At 46.7% G+C, this 21,264-nt stretch overlaps 1 gene segment (V, D, J or C); it reads left to right on the top strand.

Annotated features, from left to right (window-relative positions):
• Positions 1-13,925: 13,925 nt before the first annotated feature.
• Positions 13,926-18,145, top strand: LOC123643434. The segment is given in 3 exon segments: positions 13,926-14,050; positions 14,155-14,476; positions 18,079-18,145. Coding segments are annotated over 3 exon segments (435 nt in total).
• Positions 18,146-21,264: the final 3,119 nt, after the last annotated feature.

A 21,264-nucleotide genomic window follows, 5' to 3' on the forward strand; every position in this document is an offset into this window, starting at 1 on the left:
ACAGGGGCCCCAGGGTCTGTCCAAGAGAAGGGGCATCTGATGACAGGACCTGATGTTGAGCGATTCTGGAATAAAGTGAGGAGCAGGGAAATCAGCCCACGGGGCTCCCCTGAGGGCTTGAGAGAGGTTGCTCTATCAATGTGACACCATCTTGGAGCAGAGGAGCAGAGAGCCACAATGGAGCAGCCACCACCCCGGACCTGTTGGATGAGATCACGTGTGTGTGGAAGCAGCACAGCTGATGCACGGCAGGAACGGATGGTGTGGATGGGTGTGGCTGCACGTGTGTGTCGTGGGAAAGTGGGATCCGTGCAGGGCAACTCAGGTCAGCGCAGGATCCTCTGTTCACAGTATCGCAGCTCGGAATGTTCATATCTACAGTTGGCAACATGCTTATTTTCTTAGTTTATTTGCTCAAGGCAATAGTATACGTTTCAAACAATTCCTGATTATTTCATATTTCCTGATATTTATAGGTTCTTTTTCAATAAATTCTCTAATCTGTGGCTGGGAGCCTATTTAAATATGCCCTCATCAGAGCATAGCAACCAAATCTACAAGAGAAAAATGTTTCCCAGTTGCTGATTGACAGGAGTCATCGATTTCAGTAAGATGCAAGTGGTGACAGTGTCTGGAGCCACAAGATGACGTCTGCAGTCACCTACCGTGAGATGCCTGCATTCTCTCCCAGTGAAACACAGCAAATGGGGACGGCTACAGCAGACACAGTTGGGTTAATCTCCTCTGTTCTAAACTGCTCTTGCATAATGGGTTTCCCCTTTGAAGAGTCCAGTTTAACTTACATCAGCCTGTATTTACTCTTTTAAGGCGATGATACCTGGGGTCTTGTTTTGTCATACCTAAAAGTAAGTCATAAAGAAATGATTTAATTTTAACTTACTACTCAGTGAGTCAGAGCATCCAAGCTCTCAGTAGAATATTTTGGAACAATGTGTGCTATCACCGTGGTAATTTAGGCAAGCGAATCCTTACAGTGTTTAAGGTCAGGTGTACCCCCTTGTCCCCATTATATATGGCAAAAACCATAATTGTATACGGATACTTTTTAAAAAACTTTTTATGGGATTTCTAGCTTTAATAGAAGTCTGTGCTTCCATTTTAAGGATATGCAATATTGTCAAAGAGTGAATTTCTGCTCTAAGATATTTACAGCTTTTGTTGAAGAGCACAAAAACCCAGACAACGCCCTGTTATATTTACCATATATTACTTTAGTATATTTTGGATTTCTAATTGTGTCACTCACAGACTGCTCTCTGCTCTATTGCACAGTGTAACTATACTTAGTAAAGTTAATAATAATGTATATTTCAAAATAGCTGAAACATAGGATTTGAAATATTCTCACTACAATGAAATAACAAATATTTGAGGTGATGGACATGCTAATTATGCTGATTTGATCATTCCACAATGTATACAAGTATTGACATCTTGTTGCCTCTCTTCAATATATATAATTATTGTCAATCAAAAATAAACAAAATTTTACACATGTGCCCAACAATACATGAGTGGATTAATAAAATGTGGTATCTGTATCCCATGGAGTTCTACTCAGCCACAAAAAACAATGGTGATCTAGCACCTCTTGCACTACCCTGGATGAGCTGGAGCCCATCCTGCTAAGCGAGGTATGTATGAGGAATATGATAATTTCATTAATTTGATCCATATGTAAGGTATACATATATCAAAACACATGTTATGAGATTAAATATATGCATTATTTTTCAATTAAAATAAAATAAAATGTTTAAATGCAATGGTACAACAAAACCCACCAAGGTACATTTCCTTTTGTGCCGATTGTATAATTTTTTGTATTTTTTATTTAATTTTTAACACATCTTTTTCTATTTCATAATATTACGGGGGTACCAATGTTTAGGCTACATATATTGCCTTCCTCCCACCCGAGTCAGAGCATGAACCATTTCCATCCTCCAGACCCCAAAGGCAATCACAGCAACAACAAAAATCAGTAAATGGGACCTGATCAAATTATAAACTTCTACACAGCCACGGACACAATCAGGAGAGCGAGCAGACAGCCTACGGAATGGGAGACAATACTGGCATCCCACACATTTTATATTCTTTGTCTTTTCATCCGTGTCCTTACCCAGATCATATGCAAACTGGTCCTTGCTGTGAAAATGTACAGACCTCTCTGGAAGCTCCATATGATCTCTCATGGCCTCTGGACACCTTCAATGTTCAGTGAAAGAGAGGATGGTGTGAATATTTCAGTTCTTTTCCTTATTTTTTTAATTTCTGGATACTATGACGGTACCAATGTTTTGGTTACATTTTATGCCTTTGCCTCACCCAAGCGAGGATTAGAGGTATGCTCTTCCCATCTACAATGCTCACCTTCTCCATGAGTTGTGAGTTTGCCCCCCTGAACACCTAATCCCTGGAAAATATTACTCCCCTGTGAGCACCATAGTATTGATCAGTTAGTGCCAATTTCATGGCAAGTACATGTGGAGCCTATTCCTTCGATCTTGTGATACCTCACTGTGGATAATGGGCTCAAGCTCAATCCAGGAAAATATAAGGGGTGCTAGATCACTGTCGTTTCCTATAATTGGGTAATATTCTCCTGTATACATATACCAAATCTGAATGATGCCCTCATAAATTGAGAGACACTTGGGTTGTTTCCACATCCTTGCAGTATGAATTGTGCTGCCATAAACATTCGGGTGCAGATGCCTTTATTATAGAATGTCTTTTGCTCTTTTGGGTAGATGCCTAATAGTGCTATTGGTATATCTAATGGTATTTCCATTTTTAGCTCTTTGAGGTATCTCCAAATTCTTTTCCACAGATGTTGCATCAATTTGCAGTCCCACCCATGGGATAAGAGTCCTGCAAGTCCTGGTATCTCTGCAGATTTCAGGTTTGTTCTAGGTCATATAACTTCCGTTATCTGAAATATTAAATAAAATGTGCTAATCTATGGCCTCTGCAGGTGTGTTGATGTGAATGATGATGGTATTGCTGTTATTGTTATTGATGTAAAAAGAAGAAGAGCTGTTTTCTCAGCTGCCTCCTTCTCCCAGGTGAAGAGAAGCTTTATCCATAAAAGTGAGGTATTGGAAACAATCCCAACATTAATCAGTAGGTTAATAAACAAGTATTTTTTGCAAATGATGCATTAGGACACTACATCATTGACAGCAATGGCTGTGTCAGGCACACTGCAGCGTGGCTGCCTCCACAGAGTGTGCTGTGAGTAAAATAATCCAAAACAGCACCTGTTACGTGATTCCACTAATATAAATTCTAGAGAGTGAAAAATGACACAACAGAAACTATATTAGCAGGTGCCTGGGTAATGGGAGGAAGAGGGAAGAGGAAAGAAGAAGGAATTTTAGAAGGACATGTGTAAACATTGAGGGAAATCCATTTCCTCAATGTTGCAGACAGGGTGATGGTGACGTCAATACCTTTAATTTGCACAGTTAAAATATGTTAAGGAAACTGTACATGAATTGTACATCATTAAATATGAACAATTAAATAGACTATTTGTTACAGGAGTGATGGACAAATAGGTAAAAATAAGTGAAACATTAAGTACATGAAGATGCTTCTGCATTGACCCTTTGTGTTCCAAATATTTTAACATATTATTTAATAAAAAGAGGAACGCAAAAATTTGCTTTATATTTTTATTACAGAATTGAGATTCCAGAAACCATCCTTCGCTTCTCCAGGTCTGATCTGCAGTGGGTTCCAGGGATGGGATTATAGACCCAGACACTGAGCCTAAATCTTCCAGGATATCTGTTCCTGGACATACACACAACCTTTATATGCATCTAGGGTTACTTTTACATTTGTAAAATACATGATACATTGACACCTACACGGCATGGTTTATGGGTGTTTATAAATTAGATAATTGAAGAGGAGTTAATTATTTATCACAGTAGAGTCACACAGTTTTTCTCTCAGCCCTGCCCTGTCTCAGGGTTCCCCACCCCAGGGCTTGCTATATAGCAGGTGACATGCAAATAGGGCCCTCCCTGTGCTGATGAAAACTAGCCCAGCCCTCACCCTGCAGCTCTGGGACAGGAGCCCCAGCCCCGCCATTCCCAGGTGTCCCCATTCGGTGATCAGCACTGAACACAGACACTCACCATGGAGTCTGGGCTGCGCTGGCCTTTCCTTGTTGCTCTGTTAAAAGGTAATTGATGAAGAACTAGAGATATTGGGTGTGGGAGTGGATGTGAGTGAGAGAAACAGGGGTGTGTGTGGCAGTTTCTGACCAGGATGTGTCTGTGTTTGCAGGTGTCCAGTGTGAGGTGCAGCTGGTGGAGTCTGGGGGAGGCTTGGTCCAGCCTGGGGGGTCCCTGAGACTCTCCTGTGCAGCCTCCGGATTCACCTTCAGTGACTACTGGATGAACTGGGTCCGCCAGGCTCCAGGGAAGGGGCTGGAGTAGGTTGGTTTTATTAGAAACCAGGCTAATGGTGGGACAGCAGAATATGCTGCATCTGTGAAAGGCAGATTCACCATCTCACGAGATGATTCCAAAAGAACTGTCTCTCTGCAAATGAACAGTCTGAGAGCCGAGGACACGGCCCTGTACTACTGTGCAAGAGACACAGTGAGGGGACATCAGTGTGAGCCCAGACACAAACGCCCTGCGGGGCAGCGCGGGGCCGCCAGGGGGCGCCCAAGACACAGGAGCAGAGTCCGCCCAGGGCAGGTGCAGGTGGAGGGTGAGGGCTGGTTTCCTCTCGGGGTCGTGGCTTCCTCTCCATAAAGCGGTTTACTCTGGGGAAATTCTCAGAATTCACAATTCTGTGCTTCCCTCTGCAGTCTCTGAGTTAGATATGTTTGTGGTAATGAGAGAAAATATTCTCACCTGCAAAAGGCAGAGGTTGGGTTACAGTCACTTTCTCCTGTCCCTAAATGTACATTATCAATCCTTCTGAATACATCTAGGGGACATCAGGGGCAGATAGAGTCAGTGTCCTAAGCCAGAGAAGGAAGACCCTGTGGTGCTCAATGTCCCAGCATCAGGCTCAAGACATGGATTCTATGTGACAGAGTTCAAGGGCAGAGGGACCCACCAAGAGTTAGTGCAGATGTTGGCTCTGATGGTGTTAGACACCTGCACACACAGGCAGGCACAGACACACACACACACACACACACACAGACACACACACACACTGAGTGGACACGGGAAGGGTTAGTCTCTCCACTACTGAGGTGTCTGCAGAGCAGGGCAGGCCCCTCAACACAGTCCCAAGTGGCTTCGTAGGGCAGGAAGGGAGACGGGCTCAGGTTTCCACAACAGTTCCCTGGTGGGGCAGGGAGGGTCTGGTGGTGTCTGGGCCTGTGACAGCCATCTGGTGAGAAAGCACCTGTGATTCCTCCCTGGGATTCCCATGAGTGGGGCAAACAGGGAAGACGAAGGATGGGCCTTCAGTTGTCAGCGGACAGACACCAGCTAAGAGATTCTGACTTTATATTCCACTCAACAACTAGGTTTAAAAAAGATGAAAAAAAAAATTAAATGATATTGTGTGTAGTCAACAACCAGGTTTGCAGAAAAATAGAAGATATTTTCTTAGTATGAGATGATATTAATAATAATTAGGATGAGTAGGAGGAGTTAGACAGGGATCTTGGTCGCATGTCTTGGGTGGAATCTTTTCACTGTCCAAGATCATGTGCTTATGGTAAAGGTGGTGCTGTGGGCTTCAAAATACCAGAAGGTTCACAGGTTCTATAAAAAGCCTCCCTCTGGTATCCTCCACTGCCGTAGCCAGCAAGTGCCCAGAGTTCTGCATGGATGCTGTAGTTGTGAAATATGAACCCAAAAATTGACTCCCTGTGATTTCACTACTGTATTTTTCTGTGTTTCTTTTTTTTTGTTTCTTTGTTTGTTTGTTTTTTTGAGGCAACCTCAGTCTCCTGGGCATAAGCGATCATACTGCCTCAGCCTCCCGAGTACCTGGGACTACAAGCATGTGCCACCATGCCTGGCTAATTTATTTTTCTATATATATAATTTTAGCTGTCCAGATCATTTCTTTCTATTTTTAGTAGAGACGGGGTCTTGCTCTTGCTCAGGCTGGTCTCAAATTCCTGACCTCAAGCGATCCTCCTGCCTCGGCCTCCCAGAGTGCTAGGATTACAGGCATGAGCCACCGTGCCCAGCCTCTATTTTCTTAAAAGTCCTTAATGATATTAGTTCCAATATGGCCCAATTGCAGTGCTCTGATGTTTCTTCCAATACACACAACATCCTGGTGAACATCGTGGGAGACTTTTAAAAAGATGTAGTAAAAGACAGCCTGAATCTGTGGGTGAGAGGAGTGGCTATAACACATGAAGTACTTTCCAGTGTTTTTTTTTTTTTTTAATCCCAGCTGAACTGCCTTTATTTTTAACACTCACCACCACCTGGTAAGCAGATGATATTGTTTCTTTTTTTTTATTTCAGCATATTACGGGGATACAAAAGTTTATGTTACATATATTGCTCTTTTCCCCCTGCCTACCCCAATCAGAGCTTCAAGAGTGTCCATCCCCTAGACAGTGAGCATCGCACTCATTATGTATGTATACACCCATGCCCTCCCCACCCACATCTGCCCGACACCCGATTACTGTTATTCCTAAATGTGGTCTTAGGTGATGATCAGTGAAACCAGTTTGATGGTGAGTGCATGTGGTGCCTAGTTTTCCATTCTTGGGATACTTCACGTAGTAGGATGGGTTCCAGCTCTATCCAGGAAAATACAAGAGGTGCTATAACACCGTTGTTTGTTATACCTGAGTAGAACTCCATGGTATACATATACCACATTCTATTAATCCACTCATGTATTGATGGGCACTTGGGTTGTTTCCACATCTTTGCAATTGTGAATTGTGCTGCTATAAACATTCGAGTGCAGATGTCTTTGCAGGAGGTAGAATGCTAGTACTCGTGGTAAAATGTAAGTGTTTGTTCTGTCCAGCTACCAAGCCATAGGGTAGTAACTGAGGTGTCCTCGAGGGAGGGTCCGTAATGCCACAGTGCTAATGGTAGAACCATTGGCCAAGACACTTCAAGAATCTCTTGAAATTATGACATTGTGAACTTAATAATGTGAATTTGATCAACATTTTCAGAAGACTTTTAATGAATAGACGGTGTGTTTTATGAGTAGTGGAAACACCTTACAAGCTGAGATGTGTTTATAAATGAGCTCTAGCACTTTTTCTGTGTCATGTATTCTACAACACTTGTTTAGTTCCCATGCTACTATTTTGTGTGTGTGTGTGTGTGCTCTTCTTAGCTTTCAATGTGCTGCACCTCTCTGTAGATTAAGGCTTCTAATCCACACGATGGAGAGGAACTGTGGTAGACCACACTTTCTGTACCGACCCATATGTTGACAGACATGTAGGCCTGTGGTGTTTCCAGGGCATGCAGGCACAGTGGGTGTGGAGGAGGAAAAAGGCCTGGGGAAATTCCTGGAGATTCTGTGGGGAGGGACCTGGCTGTGTCCGCACCTACATAAGAGAAGGACGTTTCAGGTGTGGGTTGGAAGCAGACGCCACTCAGCCCAGCTGGCCTCGTCACCACGCAACATTCCCTGCAATGACCTCCTTTTGGATGGAGGGAAGGGCAGGTCAGGCTCTCACCTAACAGCGGTAACGTGCCAGTCTCTCAGGGGAGACGGGAACCACAGTACATGGGAGGTTCAGGGAAGACAGCAGGAAGGACCAACACGAGCCAGATCTCAGTCCCTTCCCTGTGTGAGCACAAGGCTTCCCCAAGTGAAGGTTTCTCCTCAGTCTCTAGGACAGAGTAGATCTACTAATGGGCTGGGTAAGGTCACAGCGCCCTCCTTAGACAGGGCCAGGGTCTGGGGAAGGCGGCGCTGTGCTCGAGAAGAAAACGAGACTGCTCTGTCCCCTGCCTGGCTGCTGCCAGCTGCATGAGGCGTCTCAGAGGTCGGACGTGCACGGGGTGCGAGGCCGCTGCTGCGCGTGGCTGGCGGGGACCCAGGCTCCGTGTCCTAAGGTGTTGCTTCCAAGGTGCGGCCTCAGGCGTCGGACTCAGGGCTGGTGACGCCATGTCAGACACTGTCCCTCCCCTGTGTCACATCTGGACTGTTCATCCCACGCTGTGGGTACCGCTAGAGCTGCGTCTGCCAGACCTGGGGCCCGGGACGGGACCGCGTCAGGAACACTTGCTCCGCAGGGAGCGCAAGTTACACCGTGTCCCGCAAGAGCTGCGCTGCCACGTCCTGATCACTGTCCAAGAACCAGCTGTCCCTGCAGCTGAGCTCTGTGCCCACGAAGGACAGGGCCGGATTCACCGTGGGACACACAGTGAGGGGACATCAGTGCGGGCCCAGACACAGACCTCCCTGCAGGGGCGCTCGTGGCCGCCAGGGGGCGCGCGGGACCCCCGAGCCCAGAGCCGGCCTGGGCAGGTGCGGGGGGAGGGGAAGGGCCGGGTTCCTGTCGGGGTGGTGGCTTCCTATCCATAGACCCGACTCCTCTGGGGGCTTCGCTGAGTTCCCGACCCCTGAGCTTCCCCTGCAGTCTCAGCTACGTTTGTGGTCACGAGAGAAAATACTCTCACCTGCTCAAAAGGCAGACAGTGGCTTCCAGGCACTTTCTCTTTTCCCCAAATGGACATTAATGATCAACACTTCTCAGTGAGTCCGAAAATCAATAAAAGATTCTTTCCTGGACAGCACGATGCAGCACAGCACACAGAGGGAAACGTCCCTTCCAGCCGGCAAGCAGGATAAAGCGCCTACAGGACGTCACGGGCAGACGGAGTCAGCGTCCTAAGCAAGAGCAGGAGGACCCCGTGGGGCTCCGTGTCCCAGCACGAGGCTCCCAACATGGATTCTATCTGACAGGATTCGAGGGCAGAGGGACCCACCGACATGTAGTGAAGATGTTGGCTCTGATGGTGTTAGACACCTGCACACACAGGCAGGCACAGACACACACACACACACACACACACACACACACACACTGAGTGGACACGGGAAGGGTTAGTCCACTACTGAGGTGTCTGCAGAGCAGGGCAGGCCCCTCAACACAGTCCCAAGTGGCTTCGTAGGGCAGGAAGGGAGACGGGCTCAGGTTTCCACAACAGTTCCCTGGTGGGGCAGGGAGGGTCTGGTGGGGTCTGGGCCTGTGACAGCCATCTGGTGAGAAAGCACCTGTGATTCCTCCCTGGGATTCCCATGAGTGGGGCAAACAGGGAAGATGAAGGATGGGCCTTCATTTGTCAGCGGACAGACACCAGCTAGGAGACACTGACTTTATTCCACTCAACAATTGTTAAATATTTTTAAATTTTTTTTGAAAAGCAGGCAAAGGCCTTTAGGGGTGGAAAACAATGAGGTCTGCCAAAAACTAGAAGACATTTCATTAGTTTGAACAAGTCATAGTACTAATGGGGATGAGCAGGAGGAGGAGTTAGACAGGGTCTTGGTCCAACGTCATGGTGGAAGCTTTTCACTGTCCAAGATCATCAGCTTATCCTGAAGGCCCTGCATCAGCTGTGGGCTGCAAATTACCAGAAGCTTCCCAGGTTCCACAAGGATGCTCCGTTTGACTTTCTCTACCACAGCAGCCTTCCAAGTGTCTGGAATCTGAACTGATGCTGTCGTTGTGAAATATGAACCCGAGGTTTCCTCCCTGGAATGGCACTGCTGTGTTTCCCTTAAAGTCCTTAATAATATTTGTTCCAGTATGGCTCAAGGCCAGTATTTTCCTGATGTTTCTCCAACACACACTATGTCCTGGTTGAACGTGATGAGAGGCTACTAAGTAGATGTAGTAAAAGGACCCTGAATCTGTGGTGATAGGAGTGTCTATAATGCATGAACTGCTTTCAAAATTCTTTACTCTCACATGCAATAGGGAAAATGCTAGTAGCTGTAGTATAATCTAAATGTTTGTTCAGTTGCTACCAAGTCATAGGGTAACAACTGATGTGTCCTTCAGATATTGGACCACAATGCTGTAAGCAAGTGCTCATGGTAGACTGGTGAAGGATTTCAAGAATTGCTTAAAACTGTGATATGCAAATTTCATAATGCTAATTGGATAAACATTTTCAACATTTACAAAATATTTCCAATGAGTGGATGGTGTGTTACATGAGCAGTGGTGATGCCTCACAAGGTTAGACAGCATCACAAACTAAATTTAGGCTGCTTGTTCTCGGTAATGACCTCCTACAACACTTGTTTAACCCCCATGTTATTTTTTTGCATGATTTCTATTTACTTTAGTTGGATCTCTAGCATTTAGAAGTCTATCTAGAAATTCCTTAGTTTTTTGTTCATTTTGATAGGTTTTCCAGAACTTTTGAGAAACCGTTTTGTTTGCAAAATATCCCAAGTCATGTACTATTTTAAAAACATATGCTTTTAATCCCGGATTTTGGGTAATTGACAAGCACCAAGAAGGGCAACGACTTCTGCCACATGGGGTAATTTTACTTCCAGTTGAGCACAACATTGTAATGGAAACTTTTCCTACATAATATGAATCACTGCTTAATAACATCCAGGTTTATTATTGAAGTGTGATTGATGAACAAATAATATTGTCTCAAGGGTCTCAATGAGCATCTCATCCAAGGAATATACAGAAGTTTTCGCTGATGCAGACAAAATAGCACTGTGCCCACACTTAGCTTTCAGCCCGGTGTCCTAGCACACAATGAACCGCACGCCGCTGTTCACCTCAGCTGGGGCTCCTGACTAGGAAATCAGGTACTTTTGATTTTAATGCCTCTAGACCATCACATCTGGCTATTTTAGCAAAAAGTAAAGGCAACATGAAATAACAAAACATTAAGGAAAATCATAACCTAATGAAACAAGAAGCCGGATGTGAGTGGCTCCATCTTTGCCAATTTCAAAAGCTCATGCACCCAAGGAGCTTCTTGTCTCAGCGTTTCACACTGATATGCAGAAAACGTCCGCTTCATCCCCCAGACCCCTCTTGTGTGGATGGTGAGAGTGTTTTCAGGGTCACGCAGATAGGACAAGGGTGGAAGAGAGAGGACACCTTTCTGAACTTTCCCCTGAAGGATCAGCAAGGTCACAACAGAGAATCTCTCCTGCCTCCGTGACTAGAACTCTGTCACTCGCCCACATGCACATGAATTCCTGATGGGCATAAATGCTACAATGATGAGGCTGACCATTTTATCACACAAAATTACTGGAAACTGACATAAATATTTTCTTTTCCTTTTTCTGCGGGGAGTTAGCTACGCTCCCTGCAAAATTTCATGTCCCTCAGACAGGGGTTGTCTCAAAGGATAACATAATAGTAGGAAACAGAAATAAAAATAATACACAGAGCCAAAGATATAAAGTAAAGATTTATGGAGACAGATAAAGCAGAGTGCCCGGAAAGTTACATCTCTTCCCACAGAAATGCAACCCAGACTGAATTTTTACAGAGATACTTATAGGGCAGATACAGGTTGTCCTTCCAGTGAACCCCATGCTGAGTGTCTTTTACTGAGCAATGCAGCCCTTGGCCCCAGGAAATGTCAGGCTGCCACCATTAATTGAATTGGATGCACGGTAATCACACAGCTAGTGGTCCTGAGTGAGGACTTGGGTTTGGAAAGACACACACATGCGCTGGATCCAGTCAAGGTGAGTTGCTGCACCTTCCAGACTCAGAGTTCTTAAGGAATTTTGTCACCAAGTGACTCTGTGACTCAGTTCAGGAGCCATGTTGAGGTCACTGCTGGTCTCTTTTGCTCGCAGACCTCAGATCAGGCAGAGGACGATCTCAGTCTGCCTTGGTTGGTGAAAGCACATAAAGTTGGGTGATGCATGTCACCCAGCCTTGCCACTGTGGCCACTTAATTCATGGACCATTCGGGCGGCGCTGGAGTCGCTGGTTGCAGAGGATGACTGTTGTCCACTGGCTAATTCCAGGCGCGTGACTGTCAGTGTGACTGCACAGGGAGTGCACTCTGAAGATGCCGGGACGCAATGCAGAGGGCTTCTCACCAAGGCCCAGACAACACACTCATGAATAACCCACGTGGTGGTGACAGGTGCTGCCTGCAGGGAGAATGGACCAAGATGGTGAATTTTATTACCTGGTAACACACACCCAAATGTCACATGGCCCTTTAAGACTGAACAAGAAAGGTTCTACAGGTGGCCCAGGACCGAGCACAGGTGTCATCAGGACACTCTCAGTGGTGCCCACATGCAGGGCCCACCTCCCACGCAGGCTTCCGTCCAGTCCCTGCACCAGCCCTCACACAGGGGACTGGGGAACAGTCCTGTGTGAGTTCCTCTACCGTACTGGCTGCGGGAGACAAATTATGGTGTGGGCTAAGTCGGTTATCTGCCGTGAATTCACTTTTGTGAGTGGAGAGCAGAAGAATTATAGAAGAAAATGTTGGAAAACTCTTCTACATACAAGCTTATGCCACAAGTTATTAAGACCACAATGGTAATCACAGCAACAAGAAAAATTAATATGTTGGTCTTGATTAATCTACACCAAGGTCCCTTGCAGGGATTTCTTGGTCACAACAAATGCAGCATGTGCTGGGCACTACAGAGTGCTGTGGCACCTGGGTCTGCTAATTAGGGGTAGAGGTGAGATTAATCCCTATCCACACTCCATGGTGACAACTTGAGAAATCTTTCTTTTTATTGCCCCAATGTTAGGCTGTGATTGATTAGCAGTTCTGGTTCCCAGGAAGGATCACTCCTACTGGGTGCACAATGTGCTCCCCTGAACCTGAGACCTGGTCTGAGGCCCCTCAGTTGGGGTCCTCATGACTGTGGACCAGCCAACAATGAAAGGCCCTTTCCCACCGATAGACACTAACTCTGCGTTGGAGTCTAAGCTTGTGTGTTCCCATGGAGGCAGGGGCAGTTACTCGGGCCTAGGCAGTTTCTGTGGTTTCTCCACTGCATTCCACACTGGGGAGGTCAAGTGGATCAACCACCTGCCTAAGGGTGGCCAATGGCCCAAGGACAATGGCTCTGCAGGGCTCAGGCCTGAGTCACTCCATCAGGGAACAACACGCAGAAACCCTCACTACAAAGTGCTGCCGTGTGTTAGAAGAATGTGTTAGAAGGTTCCAGAGTTTAGGTGGGAGGGGACACTAGTGAATGTCAAGCATGACCACAGGGCCACATGCAGCCGTGGACAGTGGAGCCTGACCACTCACACTGACATTGTGACTTCCACAAAGATAAGGGCTGGCTACTGTCCCAAGCTTCTGTCAGCCCCATAGACTGAACCGGGGCCTGTGTGGACCTGCCTGGCAAGAGGGAAACGTAAGGACAAACTTCAGTGGATCTTTCTTGGTCCCACTCATGTGACCTGGGCCCAACACAGAGGAAGCACAGTTGCATTTGACAATTTGTGTGAACCTGAATCCCCTCTGCTAAGTAGACTCATGTCACAATTAATGCACAACAACGTCAAGGGCAGTGTGGGTTCCGTGGCCCACAGTTTGATGCAACCTTCAAGTTGTAAGACTAGAATGCAGCAAAATCCCATCACGTTCTCATTACAGAAAGAGGATGTCGCAACCCTATGAGGCAGGGTCACATTGATCCTGGAGTTGGTTCAGGGGAGCAGCAGGGTCTAGTGCTGGGGAGCAGAGGCCAGATACTGCAGGTGCCTCTTACCAGATATGTGCTTGCTCTTGCACACATTGTGCAACTCTTCTATGCTTCTCTTTTTACAATATCATCTTTGAAATATCATGACCCACAAACTCGCCCAGTACTCTCACATCTTCCCTGGCATGTGCCTTCTCTACCCCACCACTTGCTATATAGCAGGGGACATGCAAATGGGGCCCTCCCTCTGCTGATGAAAACCAGCCCAGCCCTCACCCTGCAGCTCTGGGACAGGAGCCCCAGCCCCGGCATTCCCAGGTGTCCCCATTCGGTGATCAGCACTGAACACAGACACTCACCATGGAATCTGTGCTGCACTGGGTTTTCCTTGTTGCTCTGTTACAAGGTAATTCATGGAGAACTAGAGATATTGGGTGTGGGAGTGGATGTGAGTGAGAGAAACAGGGGTGTGTGTGGCAGATTCTGACCAGGATGTGTCTGTGTTTGCAGGTGTCCAGTGTGAGGTGCAGCTGGTGGAGTCTGGGGGAGGCTTGGTCCAGCCTGGAGGGTCCCTGAGACTCTCCTGTGCAGCCTCCGGATTCACCTTCAGCAGTTATGGGATGCACTGGGTCCGCCAGGCTCCAGGGAAGGGGCTGGAGTGGGTGGCAGTTATATGGTATGATGGAAGTAAGCAATACTACGCAGACGCCGTGAAGGGCCGATTCACCATCTCCAGAGACAACGGCAAGAACACGCTGTCTCTGCAAATGAACAGTCTGAGAGCCGAGGACACGGCCCTGTACTACTGTGCGAGAGACACAGTGAGGGGACATCAGTGTGAGCCCAGACACAAACCTCCTGCGGGGCAGCGCGGGGCCGCCAGGGGGCGCCCAAGACACGGGAGCAGAGTCAGCCCAGGGCAGGTGCAAGTGACAATAATGGTTTATTTCCTGTCAGAGTTTGGGGCTTCCTCTCTAGAAGTTTCATCGTGGGAGCTTCCTTCCCTCATGGCTATGTGCTCGTCACTGTAGTGTCTGAATTAGTATCTTCTCGTAGTGAATGAACACATTCTCACCTGCACTAAGGCAGAACGTCACTCCCGTGTTCAGTGTACCCATGAGGTTGCTTTTGGCCCTTCCCCTCCTCTCCCTCCCATCTGCTTGATTTCCACTGAGTTTTACCTCCCTCTATGCACATTTGTGCTCATTGTTCAGTTCCAATTAATAGGAAGCACATGTGGTGGGTTTTTCCACTCTTGAGACACTTCACTTAGGAGAATGGTCTCCAGTTCCATCCAAATTGCTGTAACAGGCATTAATTCATCCCTTTCTGTGGCTGAGTGTTTATAGACCACACTTTGTCAATCCACTCATGAATTGATGGGCACGTAGGTTGATTCCACATCTTTTCGATTGTGAATAGTGCTCCAGTAAACATCCAAGTGCAGGAGTCTTTTTGGTAAAATGACTTCTCTCCCTGTGGGCAAATACCCAGCAGTAGGATTGCTGGATTGAATGGTAGGTCTACTTTCATTTCTTTGGAGATTCTCTATACTGTTTTCCACACGGATACTACTAATTTGCACTACCACCAACAGTGTATAAGTGCTCCTATCTCTCTGCATCCAGACCAGCATCTATTGGTGTTGGACTTTTTTAGAAAAACCCATTCTAACATGGTAAGGTGATATTGCATTGTGGTTTTAATTTGCATTTCCCTGATGATCAATGATGTTGAACATTTTTTCATATGTTGACTTGTCCTTTGCTTATCTTCTTTTGAAAATCTTCTGTTCATGTCTTTCTGAATAGAAATTTTTCAAAAGAAGATATAAGAATGGCTAACAAACATACGAAAGAATGCTCAACATCTCTAATCATCAGGGAAATGCAAATCAAAACCACAATGAGATATCACTTAACTCCAGTGAGAATGGCCTTTATCAAAAAGTCCCAAAACAATACATATTGGGGTGGATGAGGAGAGACAGGAACACTCATACACTGCTGGTGGGATTGCAAACTAGTGCAACTCCTGTGGAAAGCAATATGGAGATATCTTAAACAGATTCAAGTGGACTTACCATTCAATCCAGCAATCCCATTATTGGCCATCTACACAGAAGAACAAAAGTCATTCTATAAAAAGGACACCTGCACCCGAATGTTTATAGAAGCACAATTCACAATTGCAAAGATGTGGAAACAACCCAAATGCCCATCAATTCATGAATGGATTAATAAAATGTGGTATATGTATACCATGGAGTATTACTCAGCTATAAAAAATAATGGTGATATGGCATCTCTTTTGTTCTCCTGGAGAGAGTTGGAACCCATTCTATTAAGTGAAGTATCCGAAGAATGGAAAAATAAGCACCACATGTACTCACCATCAAATTGGTTTCCCTGATTATCACCTAAGTGCATTAGGGAATAACACCAATTGGGTATTGGACAGAGGTGTGGGAGGGGGGGAGGGGATGGGTGCATACCTACGTGATGAGTGTGATGTGCATTGTCTGGGGAATGGACACACTTGAAGCTCAGACTTGGGGGGATGGGGGGCATGGGCAATATATATAACCTGAACTATTGTACCGCCATAATAGGCTGAAATAAAAAAATAAAAAAATAAAATAAAATAAAATCTTCTGTTCATGTCTTTTGTCCACCTTTTAATGGGGTTGTTTTCGTTTTTCTTGCTGATTTGCTAGAGTTACTTGCAGACTCTGGTTCTTAGCTCTTTATCAGATGTACAGCTTGCAAATATTTCTCCCATCCTGTAGGATGTCTATTTGCTTTGTTGATTATTTTCTTAGCTGTATTGAAGCTCTTTAATTTAATCAAAACTCATTCATTTATTTTTGTTGTTGCTGTAATTGCCATTGGGTTTTTTTCAATAAAGTCTTTTCCTAGGTCAATACGTAGAAGAGTTTTTCTTATATTTCTTCTAGAATTATTATGGTTTCATACATTACATGAGACCCTATGTCCTCTATCCAACTTGAATTATCCATCTTGCATTATTTTTTTGTGAGTGGTGGGATATACGGATTTTGTTTCATTATTCTGCATGTGGCTATCTCATTTGCCCAGCACCATTTACTGAATAGGGATTCTTTTCCCAGCATATGCTGTTGTCTGCTACATCACAGATCATTTGCCTTATGTGAATGGTTACTTATGTGGGTCTCTGTACTGTTCCACTGGTCTAGGTCTGTATTTTTATGCCAGTACCATACTTTTTTGATGACTTTAGCCTTGTAGTAGTGTTTGAAATTGATGTGTGTGATATTATATGTGTGTCTATGTGGTGTGCTTCAGTATGTGCAGCTATGCATGTCTCTTTGTAAGGTTTTTAATATTATTTGTGCTGTTATAGCTTTATTAAGAATAAGGTCCTAGTGCCTGTCATCTAAGCTACTCTAGAGGCTGAGGTGGGAGGATTTATTGAGGCTACACTGGGCAACATTGTGAGACCACATCTCTAAAAATTAAAAAACAAAGAAGAAGAAAACAAGGCCTTAATTTTTCTTTACAGTATTTTCTAATTAAATAATTCTCCAATAAATCTGCCTCCTAAACTCTGTGGTTACAGCATTTTCCTCCATGTGTGTTTACTTCCACTGATAAATATCTAAATAGCGCAGGTTTGCTGCTGACTACTTTCAGGCACACGTGCATCTCTGTGTGCACCTTGCAGATCACTGCAGGGCTCCCCATCCACATTTGGTCCATTTGTCTCCTTCCTGTCCTTATTCCAGGATGCTCAGTGGGTCTTCCACCCCTGAAAATGGTGGTGGAGCTCAGGGCTGGGACCTCAGCCTGCCATCTCTGAGGGCCACTTGAACCTGCTGAGAACTGTCAGTCATTGCCCTGCTCCTGCCCTCTGGAGGAGCCTGGCCATCCTGGGGAAGCAGTCTGGCTCCACTGCTGGGGCACGTGGCTCTGAGTGCTGCGGTGTGTGTCCCCGAACCTCTCCTCCTCCTGCATTTGCTTCTGGACCAGCGGTTCTCAAGCTTCACTGGGCAAGACTCACTCCAGAGGGGCTGGGATGTAGGCACAGTCCACAGACACCAGCAGACTCCCTGAGACCTGATGTGGGGTCAGCGCCATGAGTGATCGTGGAGGTGAGACACGGTGTACACATTTGGACACATTTGCAAAATGTCTTCTAGAGTAAATAAATGCCTGCATTGTACAGCGTTAAATAAAATATTATTTTTAAATTCCTCAATAGACAATGATGAAATTTGCCACAGTGTTCACATATCTGCCAGTGTAAAGGGTGAGCAAGTTCCCGTGCTGTTCTTTTACGGCGAGGCAGCGCCCACACTCGCACGTAGTGAACCGTATGGGCCTCGTTGCTCTTGTGGTTGTGTTGTCAGGCCGGACTGGGAACCCCTTGACGACCCTGCTCCCACCTGTGCAGTGTCTTCATTCTCCATCACAGCCAGTGCTTATCCATGTTCCACAACACGCCTGTCACCAGGAGATAGTTTCATGCACAGATGATTTTAGGAGGAGAGGGTACATGCAGTTTGGGGGTGGATATTGCCCCATTTGGCAATTCTTGCTTTGGCTGCCTGTGCTCTTCATGTCATACCCATGAAATTATTGCCAAACCTAAAGCCTTGAAGATTCCCTGCTCTCTTGTTCTGCTGACTTACAGTTTGAGGCCTTATGTTTAGGTATTTTCCCCAACCCATTTGTTAAGGAGACTATCTTTAATTGCCAAGTGGTCAATCAAGTCAGGAAAAGCAATAAGCAAAATGCAATAACTCTTAATGATAGAACCACTCTCAACAAAAAACGAGGGGAAGAAGGAAACCACCTCAACATGATAACGACCGTGGATGATGAGCCCACAGCAAACAGCACAGAAATGGTGAAAGGCTCAACTTGTCTCCAAGACCTGGAACAAGAGTCGAGCTCTCATCCCTGCTCCTATTCAACATTGCGCTGCAAGTCCTGCTAGAGCAATTCTGCAAGAAAAGAAATAAAGTGTGTCCACGCTGGAAAGGAAGGGGTAAAAGAATTCCTATTCTCAGATCAATGAACAGAGACGTTTCCTGCCTGTGGATGCCCATTTGTCTCAGTAAATATATATTTTTTCCAATTTCCAGAAGAGCTGAAAATGTATGTTTGTAGGTTGTTGTTGTTGATGAGTCACTTGGATTTTCTTGGACAAAACATTTCAAAGCCAGATCTCGAAACATATATGTGTTTTCCTCTGCCTAAAAGGGTATGTGTGTGCATAACATTGTGTTGCTCTCTGCACAATTTTACATGGAAATGAGCACAATCAAGGATGGAGGAGTCTCCACAGCCCGATGAGCACGAACCATCCCCAGTGCAGGAGCAGAGTGAGGCTGGGTCAGAAGCTGCTGCCGGCTGTGCCCCTGAGAGTCCACTCCAGCTGCCCACAGTCTGCTCAGTCACGGGTGGATGAAGACGGACGTCAGAAGTGCCACCCTGTGTCCCGACAGGGCTGACGGTGCACAAGGACACAGTCTATTATCCGTGGACTGTTTCTACAGGAGTTCACACATGTGCACACTCACTGATGAGCATGCACTGATTACACAGTAAATGTAAATATATTTTACTTTAACAATTTTGTTCCTCTCACTGCTGATCGAAGACTCATTAGACCAGAGCTCTCCAGCATAGCACCTGCTCTTGCCAAACGCACACCTGTGTCTGGAAGGCAGGAGCCAGGGCACCTGCCTTGCTCTCTACTCCCCTCCTCCAGGACGAAGCCGCAAGGGTGAGGGGCTCCCGGATGAGTGTCCGAGGAGAAGACTGTCTGCAGGGATGGGGCCTCGCAGTCTTGGCGAGACCACAGGGCCCTCAGGGGACTTTGCGTCCTCATACTCCCAGGCCTGAAATGGGCAGGTGTCCCTGATGGAGGGCAGACACGAAAGCCCACACCTGAGGCCTCCTCCTCATCACAGACTCTCTCCTGTGGAGTCCTGAGACCTGAGTCCTCCCTAGAGGGTCAGGGCCCCGGTGAGGCCAATGCAAATCTCCACCAGCTCCACCCTCTCCTGGGTTGAAAAGCCCGGCACAGGGCCTCGGTGGGTGACTCCTGTGCCACGCCATGGATGTGCATTGCCCCACCCTCCTGCTGCTGCCCGTTCCCCCGGGAGTGCTCGGGTCAGGCCCTCAGACAGGGATGAAGTCTCCTCTTCTCTCCTGAACTGGCTACACCTTCCTCCTGGGCTTTCTCCACAGGGGTCCTGTCACAGGTGACCCCAAAGGAGGCTGGTCTGGGGCTGGGGACACCCACCCAGACCCTGAGGCTGACATGCACCTTCTCTGGGTTCTCACTGAGCCCCTCTGGCATGGTATGGGCTGGGTCCACCAGCCTGCAGGGATGGCCCTGGAGTGGCTTGCAGACATTTGGTGGGACAATGACAAGTACTGCAGCCCATCCCTGAAGAGCCAGCTCACAATCTCCAAGGACGCCTCCCAAAACCGGGTGGTCTTAACAATGACTGGCCTGTGCCCTGTGAGGTGTGCACACAAGTGACACGCTGTACCCTGTTTTACAAAGATTCAACGAGAACAGCTCCAGCTACATGTGCCAGATGAACAGTCCATGTAAGGCAGTCTGGTACTTGGACTTAGCGCCTGGTGGGGGAGGAACTGAGACACGTGACACACGCCGTGCCCAGGCTGAGGACGGCCGGGGTGGCATTCCATGCTTACAGATGGGCTCCCAGGGTTCCCAGTAAGAGTAATTCATAATTAAATAGTGGCATTAACAGTCTGGGAACTCCTTTCTTGCACACACACAAACCCTCGTGGTGTGAGCAGCTGGGTCACACAGCACCTTTGCACTAGGGGTGGCTCCTGCCAAAGACAGACAGAGAAGCAGCTGGTAGGAACACAAGCACACGAAGAGTCAGAAGATCCAGATCCAGGAAAGTTGAGGACAAAGGAATTAGCTGAAGGCTTTCATCTGGTTGACCAGAATTGGCTAAGCTTGAGGAGCAACATGGTAAGAGTGAGCAGTTTACAAAGGTTTGGTGTGAAGTTAGTGAGCCTGTCGGTGGCTACAAGGTCATTTGCGTTGGGAAAAAAAAAAAAGAAAAGAAAATGCCGTACAAACAACCCAGACAGATTCTTCAAGAAACTGGCTTCAGCGCCAAGCGCCCTCCTCCTGCAGGGGCGTGAGCGCTAAGGGGCTGCAGTCGGATCCCGGCCCAGGCGCGTGCGCTGGTGAGGAGACAGGACCAGACGCCACGGCTCGCGCTGACCAGGCCTGAGCCCCTGGAGACACAGCCCAGCCCCTCCACGCTGCTGGGTTCAGTTTTACATCTGACAGTGGAGGCAACTTGCACAACTACATCACATGACCCATGTCCATGGGTAAACATGAAATGAGAGGATACATGAGAAGTACTTATCAAAGCCTAATCTTATAATACTAAAAGACATTTCCTCTAAAACATTCATTGTCACCAACCTCCTCAGGAAACTCAGAGTATTCTGGGGACATTCCCTCTCCTTAGGTGTCCCCACCCAGGACTTGCTATATAGCAGGGGACATGCAAATAGGGCCCTCCCTCAGCTGATGAAAACCAGCCCAGCCCTCACCCTGCAGCTCTGG

The sequence above is a fragment of the Lemur catta genome, chromosome 1, assembly GCF_020740605.2.
Source record: "Lemur catta isolate mLemCat1 chromosome 1, mLemCat1.pri, whole genome shotgun sequence".
Classification (NCBI taxonomy): Eukaryota; Metazoa; Chordata; class Mammalia; order Primates; family Lemuridae; genus Lemur; species Lemur catta.